Source organism: Epinephelus moara, chromosome 21 (assembly GCF_006386435.1).
Source record: "Epinephelus moara isolate mb chromosome 21, YSFRI_EMoa_1.0, whole genome shotgun sequence".
Taxonomy (NCBI): Eukaryota; Metazoa; Chordata; class Actinopteri; order Perciformes; family Serranidae; genus Epinephelus; species Epinephelus moara.
Genome location: NC_065526.1, coordinates 24,422,022 through 24,434,834, shown reverse-complemented (window position 1 = coordinate 24,434,834; position 12,813 = coordinate 24,422,022). Strand labels below are relative to the sequence as shown.

Here is a 12,813-nt window from a genome sequence, read left to right as displayed (position 1 = left end):
CCAAAGAGAGGAAGATGTTATAGGCTGCACCGATATCATATTGACCTGTATAAATAAAATCTACTTGATGTGACTTCTTGTGATTGTGGCTACATTTTGGATAGCTCGCCAGTACTGTACATACGTTTTTATACTGTGCTGAAAGTTTTTCAGCAAACAGCTGGTCTTGTTCTTTTGTGACTGCAGTCTCAGCAGTGAAGAGATGAATTTAATCTCACTGCTGTTACTTACTTACTGATCTTTTTTTTGGCCATAGATACATATTAAATTTTGCATTTTGGTAATTTAAAAATACGGAATGTAATAATGTGTGGTGAGCTTAACCATCATAATGTTATATTAAGTTTAGAAGTAATAAAGTGACTCTTCTCTGTAACTATAGCTGTAGTATTTGGAGTGTTTGCACTAGGGGCACAAATGAAATGACAATTTTCTGTCTTCTAAACTTGAGAAAATCTAACTTATTTTTACCTTAAAATGTTTATGAACTCATTTAAATTCACACCATGACTGCCTTCATCGATATCCTTATGAAATGTATTTATCAATTCTTGATTTAAGGGAAATTCGACACTGTCCCCCTCTGATAGCACCAGATGAGTTTGCTACGGGACGTCTGAAGCACCTCTAAAACCTGTATCAAGTCAACAAAGGACACTTAACGAGATAACATCAAGTTTGCACCGTAAAAATATTCAGTAGTGACTTTGGAATACCGTCCTGTCAGTGTGGGAGTCTGGACAATCTCTGTTCTTACCTCCGTCTGCACCATGGCAGGCCGCTGGGTGCGAAGTGTCTTGACTGTCTGGAAGAGGTCGACCACTCCCTCGTACCTCATCCTCTCCAGCACGATGCTGAGGGTGATGAAGACTCCAGTCCTGCCCACCCCGGCACTGAGAAACACACACGCACACAAGAGTCTTTATTACAGGCTCCTAAACTCTTTATGTATTTCATGTTAAACATTTAAGAACTAAAGCTCATTTGTACTTTGCCAACTAATTTTTGGTTTCTCGGAATGTGAATACAGACTAATATTTGGTTTCATTAAAAATGTACAGGGAAGAGAATCTGAGCTGTAAACGTGACATGAATTATAATACACATTTTTGTTATGTTAGACCTCATTATGCACTGGATGTGTACAGAACATCTTAATTTATAGGATTCCTGGGTCAACATGCATATGAATATTTTGTCAACCATGACTACATTCTGAAAACCATCAAGGAAAATGTAATACAGTTAACAGCACTACAAACCACAGCCTCCTAAATGACTACAGAGCTCAATAAACTCCTATTCAAAAGAGTTTCGAGAAAATTAAGTCTTGTCACAGACCCTGTTTTTAAAGTTTGAAACATTTAAATGTGATTTTCCACCCAGGATGATCAAAGTGCAGGCAATCATAGGTAATCTGAACTTTGGTATAAACCTCTGTCATTATCTAACGTGTACTTTGTGCATGTTGAACACAGGTTAGATGCTATTTAAAACTGCAGAGACAATTATATCAACCCTGGTGCTACATAATCATTCAAGCATGTACGAAGCTCAGAAGCAGCAGCCGGCCTTTATTACTGCAGATTTGTCCTAATACTATGCAGGATTTTCCAAAACAACAATGTACAGGCTCATACAGAGGTAATCCCTCTCAATCATCACTTAGGAGCCACTTTAAGTTTGTGGTGGTGTATTTTTCTGTTATTTTCTGTGCTTGGGATATTTATGGGCGTGTACCCCCACAGCGCTAAGGTGAGGTCGGGGCTTTATAAAAAGGTAGTCCTAATGTAAGCAGCACTGCAAAAACCCCAAATGTAAGAGGCAAAATGCCAACTGAGATTGAGTCTGGGATTTGTCTTTACTTACTCTGTTTACACACATTAACCGAAGATTCCTGTAGAGTATACCTTTAATTTTCATGATTAATTTGTCTTACCTGCAGTGTACAGTGATTGGTCCGTCCTGTCCAAACTGTTCCTTGGTTTTGTGCACTTGTCCAATGAAATCAATGAAGCCTTCTCCAGTTTTTGGCACTCCTTGCTCGGGCCAGTCAGTGAACTGGAATTGGCGGATTGTTCTGGACTGGCCATCCTGAGGGGCAGCAAATAAGGAGTTTAAGTGTATTTAAGAGGCACAGTGCCTGGTAGAAAACCTGGCATGTACTGTAGGTATACTGTGTGCATAATCCAGCTGACCTTTATGTGTTGCTTTTATCTATCTTTATGAGCAAATAACACTGTGCTGTACTTTTCACTTTGTGCTCCACACATCTCTCTCTGCAGCCTTCACTCTAATATGCACTCAACAGAAAAAAACCCACCACAGCACAGCTTCTCAGTCGATGTCCGCTACAACCATAACCCTGCTGGTTTTCACTGCTGCCATCTAATCATCCAATTTACACCTGGGATGCAATATGAATAAAGCTGACGACCTGGCAGGAGAGGAAACCAGCAGGGCTGTGGCACTTGCAGACCAGGACCGACAGACTTAACTGCAACATGGAGTCCCACACTTGACAGCACTGTGATGCCAGCATGTGTGAATTAAATGTTTTTCTTGCATATTAGGACTATATTTCTGAATCTATTGCTCTTTCAATGCACACACTGGAGGAAGGCGTGGATGTAGGATTAGAGTGCTGTGCTGTGGGCCTTCTGATGACAGTAAAGTATATTTATAGCCCATTGAAACTACTGCATCACAGGGAGTTGCAGTACTGGCCCTCAGGGATTGGAGGCTATGCTTTTCATGTATTTTCACACAGTGCAACACACACACATGCACACACACACACACACACACACACACACACACACACACACACACACAATCCATAGAGCAAGCATACTGTTACTAAATCCGGGTAAACATGTTTGATGGTGCATTCACTTGATGTCAGCCTGTCAGGAGAAATAACACGGGATGCGTTCTGATCATCTCTACCTTGAAATCACAGTCGTTATAATTCTTAACACTTAGCGCGACTGTCGGCATTTGTATGAAAACCTAAAATTAAGATGGATTTGGGTTGGCTGGTTGTATTTGTGTAAAATGCCAATCAATCCTCATTCCCTCCACCACCACTAAGACATGCACACATAGACACATACCAAAACACACACACACACACACGCGGGTAAACCCACAAATATTCACACACAGAGTGAATCCAACATACCCTGGCATCTGTGACTTTGAACTCTCTGAGGATGTACTGGGGCATGTTGTACTCAGCCATTGGATCCACCACAAAGTACTGGTACCTGGCTGAACGCTCTGCTGGCCAGTACTGATGGCACTTCTCCTGCAAAAGAAAAGGGAGGCAAAATTTTTAAGTACCTATATTTAAAGAATCTTTCAGGGAAAAAAAAGGACTTTTACATAATGACTGCCTGGTGCACAAGTGCAGGATATTATTAGCACGGGTTTCTGTAAGTTATTAGTCATTTTGAGTCGTGAGGAGGGCTCTGCTTACAAAGGAAAATCAAGGGGAGACGGATCTGTTTTGAAATATTGTTTGATTCATTTCAGGAGGCAAAATATTTACATCATTTGTTTGTGTTGTTAACCACGGTGATAATGTGCATGAGGGCTTTTGTTCATAAACTGTGATTATGGATAAGAGGGTGATAAAAGCTATGAAACACAGTTCAGTGCTGTTGGAATCACTTGCATCATCACCAAAAATAACTCAGTCAAAGATATTATGGATTTAATCAAACTGGTACCAAGACAAAAACACAATTTTTTTTCCTTAAAGGTCCAGTGTGTAAAATTTAGTAAGATATATTGGCAGAAATTGAATATAATACAATAAGTATAGGTTTTTTTGTGTGTAAATCACCTGGAACAAAGGATCATTGTGATTTTGCCACCTTAAAATGAGCCGTTTATATCTACATACGAAGTGGGTCCTCGTCTTTAGAGTCCACTATGTTGTTCCTACAGTAGCCCAGAAGTAACACTGGTTCTAGATAGGGCCATTGCCACCATAGTTCTCCAGCACACTTGGCAAATAGAGGAGGTTTCTGTTGGTTGCAATCTGCAACCTTAGCTGCTAGATGCCATTAAATCCTTTCAAGTGTTGGATTGGTTAGCTTAGCTTAGCATAAAGGCTGGAAACAGGAGAAAATAGCTACCCTGGCTCTGTCCAAAGGTTAAAAAACCTGCCTATTAGCAACTCTTTGGCATTTTTGTCTTTATTAAATGACATGCAACAATGGTTTTAAGGTGGAAGGCACACAAGAATCCAAAAAATCTCTTTCCAGTCTTTGTGCTAGGCTAAGCTATCCATCTACTTGCTTTGGCCATATATTTATCAGTCAGATGTGAAAGCAGTATTGATTTTCTTATCTAACTCTGGGCAAGAAAGCATATATCTCAAAATGTCAAACCACTATATTTAAGACTAACTTGATTTTGTTGTGCTGCCTTATAACGTCTCCCCAGAATCCCTGAATTCTCTTCAGGGTCAGGTAGGGGTGTTATTACAAAATTAGGAGTGTATATCTATACAAGAACCACGATTCAGTTCCCTTGTTACCAAAATAGATCCCATTTTACACAAAGTGTGATGCAGTCATGCAGTCTGAGAATTATCAGTATGCTTGGAATGCAACTTATTATTGACAAGTCTGACACAGTAGCATGCTAGTTTCAACCCAGTGTCTTTATTCCAGCCATGGCGATAAAGAAGTGAACTTTCAACCAGAGTTACTGTAATGAATTAATATTTGAGCAGTGTGACGCAGTAGCTTAGCTGAACTGACCCAGCATATAGATATTGTATCAATCCCTCACATGGGTGCTGCGTGCAATGATGTACAGTATGTGTTCGTGTATTACCCGTCCCATCTCTCGTAGCTTGGTGAGCATGACGACGATGGTGGAGTTGTGCTCCCACAGCATCCTCCAGAAGTCCTCAGTGGTCTCTGCCAGTGGTCCCTGTGTAGCCAGGTAGGCCTTCTGCTGTCTAAAAACATAACACCACATAGAGGAGGCAGATATTAAACATTACACATGATAATTATGAACTTTATGGTGCTTTTACAGCTGGTATTATAAAGCACATGACAAAGCAATAACCAGAAACGGATTTAACGATAAAGGAGTGCTGTTGTTGTAGAGGCTGTTAATCCAACTCACACCCCAAAATTTAATAACAGACAAGATATAAGACATGCAGCAAAACTGGTGTCTTATAAAGTGCTCAGATACACTCAGGCACAAATTTATTCAAATAAAATGCAAAGGCTCGGGAAGGGCTTTTCGTGTTGATCCATTTTTGTTCTATGAAAGCATCACAAACCATTTAGTGGACGTTTATATACGAAGCACCTGTAGTGGTATGATTTGTAGGAAAGGGAATCAAAACCCATGCGGCCATGCTGCTTAAAAGCATTCAGCTGCAAACAGTAGAGTAAGTAAAGTCCTGTTGTCCTTGTGCTGTTTGTCAAAAATTTCTCTACCCTAGTGCCAACAAGACAAATTCCTACACATTTAATGAACATAGCAAATAATCCTTGGCAACTATCATCATCACTGAGCTGTTTAAGCCTGTATAGATCCTCTACATCTTCCTCCTAACGCTCTGTAAGGCACCACAGAATGAGAGAGAGAGAGAGCACTTGATATGCTCACAAAACCAGAGATGAGCTCATCCACTGAGCCAGAGCTGTGCTGGTGTCCTACGTGACTTTGGCTCAGCTGAGCAGTTTTTCTGTCAAACAGCAGGTGGCAGCAGCGCACTGATCAACAGTGAGAGAGCCAGCTGAGTAATCCAGCACAAAACACACGCATGATCGTGCACACGCACTCTCACATGTTTGCAGCACATTTAAGTTTGCATTCAGGTGTACGCATACATGCGTGCAGTAGTTTCACATGTATTTTCAGATACACTACTACACACACGCACACAGTCACACACTGAGCCATGGCTGAGCAACTAATGAAGGTGCTGCAGGCAAAGCACTAATGTGGAACCGGGAGATTAGAATATGCTCAGGGCCTCGCTCGCACAAATAAAGAAACAACAGATTGGTTGAGAGGAGAGGAGATGGCATACGAGGAGGGGAAGGCAACAGAGTGAGGAGTCAAATTAAAAAGATGAAAACGAGGAAAAGAGAAATGCAAAGTAAAGAGAGGAGATGCACAAAGTGGAAGGAGAAGATGTAGAGGGGAAAATGTGAGATGAAAAGAGTGAGCACTGCTCTCTCCAGCTGGTCATCAGAGTGCAAAGTAAAACTGACTGCTGAGGAGGAGAGCAGAGGAGAGAGAAGGAGAGGAGAGGAGAGGACAGGAGAAAATGTGGTTGTAGGAAAAGGGACTGTGAGAGCAGAGGAGGAAGAAACGGAAGCAAAGCAACGCTAAGCAGGGGATGAATGCTAAATTTCAAATTGATAGGGTGGACCCCTCTAACCTCCCCATAATACAGCCCCTAGCCAAAACAAAAACAATTCTAACCGTATCACACAATACTGACTTCTCTGCACACAGTGTCCTGATGAGCGCGCTGCCAAACAGCACAAAGCACTCTCTGCATCATCCCACATGACTGCAGTGCTTGAGGACATAGTGTTTCATTTCAACCTCATTACAATGCTAAAACTCCAGCCTGCATCGGAGCATATCCAGGGCTCCCGCCCCTGATAGCATAGCTGGAATCAATGGTTCGCCTCTCATTAGCTTAGCATATTATTGGCTTTTCTTGAAGACGCTGGGGTGAAGGGCACTGGAGGCCCCTGTTTAGTTTTTATTTATGCCCAGGCTTTAAAAGTGGCTTAATCACACAGTGCCGCCGGTGCACACAACAGGTCCCCACCCGGATATGTCTGTGTCTGCCATGATGTTTGGATGGAAAATTAAGATGGCGAGTGGGAGAGGAGGGTGGGAGGAGACAGAGAGAAAGAGAGAGGGGAAAGAGGTGCGAAGGAGATTAAGGAGAAGAGAGAGAGACAGAGATAGAAAGGGGTAAAAATGAAGAAAGGAAAATGAAGGAAAAAGAGAGAAAAGCAGAGAACATGGAGGACAGAAAAAATGGAGGGAGGAGTTTGGAAAACACACTTCATTACACTACTCTCTTGCTGCAATTATACTATTTACACAGCGACAATAGAGGGTCTGCCTCTGCGGAGCACCTTCTCATTAACAACAGGGCTGGAGGAAGAGGAGGGAGTTGAGGGGGTGGGGGTGGGGAGGTGTTGTCTCTGTCACGGCCCGGTATGAAGCAGAACCCCATATGGACTGAATGGCATTTCACACTCGCTAAATCCATCCCCTCGCTGTACACTTCAACCACAGACGAGCCAGCTCTGTCTGTCACTTCTGTGGTACTTATATAGATATAAAACAGAGAGCTGCCTTTTCATCTTCCTCCCTCTAGGAAGCAATTTGGACTCACAGAGCACACAAGGACATGCAGTAGCTTCGATATGAAAGCGGTAGTGGCTCAGCAGACGAGAGCCACATTGACAGAGCCGGGAGTAATTCTTGCAACTGGATACTGCCCACTGCGGACTCATCTTCAGTCCCCTCCCATACATTTTCATCTAGTCCACTGTGGATACCTATGGTGTTTTTCACACCTGTAACAATCTCTGATGCCAGAAAACAACTGCAGACACATTCAGTGCAGTCCGGAAGGTATTAGGACAGCGATGCAATTTCAGTTGTGCTGGCTCTGTACTCCAGGACATTGAAAATTGAAGAAAACAATGACTGTGAGGTTAAAGTTCAGACTCTCAGATTGAATATAAGGATGTTTACATCCACATCAGAGGATCCATAATGGATTATAGCCCTATTTTAGGAAGCAGAAAGTAATTGAAAAAGTTGACATAAACCTTTGTATTTGGTTGCGAATCCTGCTCAAAAAAATATCTGCCTTGAGGTCTGTTACTCATTAACATCACCAGGCACTTGGTATTTTCCCCAGGACGGATTGGATTGACCCTCAGTTGGGTTGACAGGTGACTTACTATTTCACTGCGGGGCTTTAAAAAAGATTGCTGGTTGCCTTGTATGCACATTGAGATCACTGTCCTGTGTCCTTGTCTTAAAATTTGGGACAATGTATAAAAAAAGGGCTATTCACGGTTTTGATTAAAAGGATGTGTGCCCTCAAACACCCTGAAAGGATAAGGCTGGTGTTCCATATTTTCTTATTGTGAATGAATACCATAAATTGATGCATAAATTTAAGGACTGCCTGTGCTTTCAAAGCCTGATGCAGCTTATTCCTCTGTGCCATGGACCTCTATTGTTATCCAAAAAGTATTAAAAGCACATCAATGAGCCACACTGTTACACTGGGTCCTGCGGCATTATTTACTCACTAGAGCACCAAATGTGTATTAATCCGTTACTGAAAATAGTCCCCAACAAATGCTCTCCTTAATCCTGTTTGAGTAACATTTGCTAAAATCGACAGTGCCCAGCTCTTTCAGAAAATAACCAAGCTTAAAAAAAACACCTAAACATTTGTGACCTGTTTAAGATTTCCATCTTCAGTGAGAACAAATGAGCTCGGGATGAGAGCCAAGATAGCGTAGTGTGGGTAGTAAAGCTAATGCATGGTTGGTTTCAGTTCTTTTCATGGAATCTGTTGACAATAAGATAAATATAGACCCTTTCAAAACTGACAGCATAAACAAAAAGAAGGAACGGTCACGACTACACTGAGAGCATTCGTCTTCCTTGTTATTGGTCTCCAAACTGATTATAGCTCTGTCCAACAGAGGCTGGACAGCTGCTGGACAGAGACATGATCTGTTTAGAGACCACTAACAAGGAAAACAAACACACACATTAAGATAAAAAAAACACCAGTCAACGTCACACAATGTGTGTTTTTTTTAATCTGGTAGAAGAAATTTTCAGTCAAGGCTGGAACAACAAAGAAATAATGGGTTAAAGCTTTCCATTGACTCCAATAGAGCTTACACCAAGGTCAAGCTCCTTGAACGCTGTCACTGTAGTCATGCCCGTTCCTTCTTTTATATTTTTCTTGGTTGCTCACAGGAAGTAAACAGGTACCAAAGCTGTTCCCTGGCAACAGAATAGCAATAAAACGGCTACAGAATAATGCAGCCTGTCCTTTAAAGCTCAAAGTCAGCACTTTAATCTCAGTAATCGTCATCGTATTCAGCTATTGAAGTTGAGGTCCTTTTGCTAACCTGTAGCCATCAATGCAGCTAGCGTTGATGTAGTCGGAGCCCTCGACGCCACGGATGGGCTGCAGGCAGACGCGGGTGGACTCAAAAGGCATGATGTTGACCAGGCGGTTCTTGAACTTGTTGCAGGGCAAGTTGGCGCTGATGAAGCGTGACGTGTGGGCTTTGGAGTTGGCCAGTCTCTGTTTAATAAAAGGTTGGGAGAAATCAGACAAGGAGAGAGATGGAGAGAAAAAAATTAGTGACCTGTGACCTGCAGTAAACAAACACGCAAGTCTTAAACGCTCGCCTGTCAAGTCTCTATTTAGACTCAGACTTAAGGTTTCCTGTCGAGAGAAATAAAAAGTGCTGCTGGTAGGTGCAGTGGACTTGTCTTCCATAGAGTCCAAGAGCTTGGAGGACTGTGGGCGTGACAAGCTCAGTTCTGGCAGTGGACAGAGCACAGATGGACAGCACAGGAGTGTGTATGGACAGTCATGGTACTCCGGGAGAATGTGTGTGTGTGTGTTGTGGCCAGACTGTGTGGGCATGGAGGCTGTGGCCCCCACATACGCCGCAATCATTCTCTCACTCTTTCATTCTCCGTTGTTGGCAGGAGTGTAGATGCTATTATCACTTCAAACAGAATGGATCATGGTCATAAGAGGGCTAATGGCAGAGCCGCGCTGGGAGGAAAGTGTGTAATAACATCACAGTCGATGGCTATTGACAGAAGGTGTGTGTGTGTGCGTGTGATTGCGAGTCACCTTGAACACCAGCTGTGTGTATGTGCGGGTGTCAGTCATTTTGTAATTCTCCACATGTAGGTGTGTTGATGTGTTTGTGTCTCTATGTGTGTTTGCGCTGGTCCATTTGTCTCTGAAACGTGTGTTCGTGTGTACTGATGCCATCGTGCTACTGTAGCTGCTGGGATGTCTCAGCACCAGTATCACAGACATGCCTGTGCACTGGCTTATTTGCTGAATTAATATTTCAAACTTGCTTAAACCTCTATGTGATCACACTGGCACAATAGCGACACCCTGGATAGAAGATCAGAATTTGCAACTGCAGTCTGATGCCCTTTTCATAACGTCAGACAGTAGAAGAGTGAGCGCAGCCTGGTGCTTCCAGACAGAGTGGATTGAAAATCTTTCTAATTTCTGATGATTATTATTATTATGAAAATCTCACTTCCTGTACGGGGTTACAAACCACCCCTGCAAACTATCCAGAGCACTATAAATCAGAAAAAGCTATTCTGAAATGTCTTTAAGTTAAATGTTTCATGACACCTTGTAGGAGCCAATTACAGCACTGGTAAAAATTAAAAGTACATTTTTTACACAAAAAATTAAATAGAGCCTTAAGTAATACTTGTATGAGGTGTGTGCTTATCAGTCACCTTGAACTCCAACTCCATGGCAGTGACCGTCTCGCCGGGTGGAGGCTGGGTGAGTTTCTGGATGTGGGCATACAGATTGCGTGCCGGCACCTCAGTGTTGCCGCAGGTGGCGGCCTCCAGCAGGGCTTCGTGTATGAAGATGTACTGGTCCTCAGTCTGGACCATGTAGTTCCTCTGGGCGCGCATGCACGTCACATGGCCGTAGATGTCTACAGATTTCTCATGCTTCATGCGTTCCAGCATGGCATCGATCACGATGAAGCAGCCAGTCCTGCCCACGCCCGCACTGATGAAGAGAGACGGAGAGAGAGAGGAGGGGTAAATAACTTTATGCTTCATTGTATAACACATAATTGTCTCAAGTGTGTTTACACTGTATAACAAGATCCACTCATAGTACAAACACATTGGTAAACACCTAAAGACACAAAAACGAGCACTAAAGCACAAGGTTATCAGTGTTCAGATGAAAATCCAAAGCACGCAGAGCAAGAAGAGTTTAAGGCTAACTTTGGTATTTTTCAACCTGCTCCCTATTTTCCCCATGTTTTTGTGTCTAAGTGACTAATGGGAAAAACAATTTTTGAAATTGGTCCGGTATTGAGCGAGACTGCTGCAGCCGGCCGCCACGAAACAGGCGGCAATGTAACCACTCTAGGAATTTGGGCACCATCAATTTACGCCCGCTTAAAGTGCTTGTTTTTGCAGCTGACAGCTCAGATTATTATTGTAAGTGTCTGAAAACATTAGGGAAAGGATCACTGCAGAGATAACCCTTTTTGTTAAAGAGTAAGATCCTTTTTTGTTTAACCAGAAACAGTCTTGAATTTGCAAAACCTACCAGACTCAACAGTAATTTTAGCGTGTATAGAGCCAGCATATTTTGAGATATAACTGGGTGAACTGAGGGTTTCTTTCACATAACCAGAAATGATGATTGTTGGAACAGTAAAAAGGCAAACCAAGACATCATTTGTGCATTTTATTTTGTTTCTCTACACTTTGAATTTACTGTGTTTTACAATGAGAAAAACATTGTTTATTTAACCGGAGTCTGGCAGGTTTGACAATAGCGATTTCAGAGCTGTTTCTGCTTGCACAAAAAGTATCGTACTCTTTAATAAAAACGTCTATCTTTCCTTTTCATAATGTTGTCAAAGACTTAAAATAAGCCTGTCAGTGGCAAAACAAGCACTTTTAGTGGATGTAAATTGACGGTGAATGATTGGCCATTAACGTTACATTGCAGCCTTTTTCACTCAGTGCTTGGCCAATTTCAAAATTGTTGTTTCCATGAGTCACTTAGACACAAACATGTGAGAAAATGGGGCCCAGAGTGAAAATAACAGAAGTTACCCTTTAATACATCATCCAAAAGTATTGATCATCCAAGATACAAATGAGTTCTGTGTTATAAAAGTGTCAGTTTTCACACGAAAATTTAATCTCTCTAATCTTCAGTTTCTTTCGCTGTGTAAACCCTTATTGTAAAATATAGGCACTATATGTTCATCTACATTCAACTTCATGTGTGTACGAATTTTCAAGATCTGTCAAGATCCATTGAGAATATTTAATATATAGGATACGTTTTCCAGTCCTGTTATGTTCTCTCTGCTTCCCAGCTGAAAACTGGACATTTTGCTTCCCAGATAAGTTGATTTACTCCTTCCAGCACAAGAGCTGGACCATAATGAAATTGATGCTGCAGATCGTGCACACCATTTACGATTGTAGGGGCATCCTGAGAGGCTGTTCAACTGGCTGGAACATACAGAAATATTGAGCCAAATTCACAGTGATAAAAAAAGGTATTGACCCCGAAAACAGGATGTGAACATCTCTGCTGTATGTGGTTTCCTTTACAGTGTATTTGCACTAATCTTTGATTAGGGAGCACAACCCTGTCTCTACTTTTCATCAATGAAGAGAACAAGCAGTGCAAAATAAATACATGTGACAGTATCAGATACTGAGCTTGTTCCAGTATAGACCCACCTGCAGTGGACCACCATGGGCCCTGCATCTGGAGGATTGCAGGCCTTTACCCGCCGTAGGAAGGCCAGGATGGGGGTAGGGTACTCTGGCACGCCGTGGTCTGGCCAGGCCATGAACTGGAACTGTCTCACCTCTCTCTTCTCACTGGAGCCATTCTGCAGGAGAGTCAGAGGAGTCAGCAAAGTAGAAAGGTGTATATTTGTGCTTTGCGGGATACCCTGGCTTGGCAGACTGTAATTGGCTGCTTTTTAA

At 42.3% G+C, this 12,813-nt stretch overlaps 1 protein-coding gene across 3 annotated transcripts in view; it reads right to left on the bottom strand.

The window, feature by feature from the left end:
* Positions 1-12,813, bottom strand: part of LOC126408757 (receptor-type tyrosine-protein phosphatase F) — a 188,402-nt gene that overhangs the window by 3,319 nt on the left and 172,270 nt on the right. For all 3 annotated transcript variants that reach the window (XM_050074419.1, XM_050074418.1, XM_050074420.1), the window contains 7 exons: positions 12,562-12,716; positions 10,564-10,849; positions 9,183-9,361; positions 4,852-4,978; positions 3,185-3,310; positions 1,940-2,094; positions 758-893 (listed from right to left, as the gene is read on the bottom strand). In XM_050074419.1, the coding sequence (XP_049930376.1) occupies positions 758-893; positions 1,940-2,094; positions 3,185-3,310; positions 4,852-4,978; positions 9,183-9,361; positions 10,564-10,849; positions 12,562-12,716 (1,164 nt within the window). The remainder of the gene's footprint in view (positions 1-757; positions 894-1,939; positions 2,095-3,184; positions 3,311-4,851; positions 4,979-9,182; positions 9,362-10,563; positions 10,850-12,561; positions 12,717-12,813) is intronic.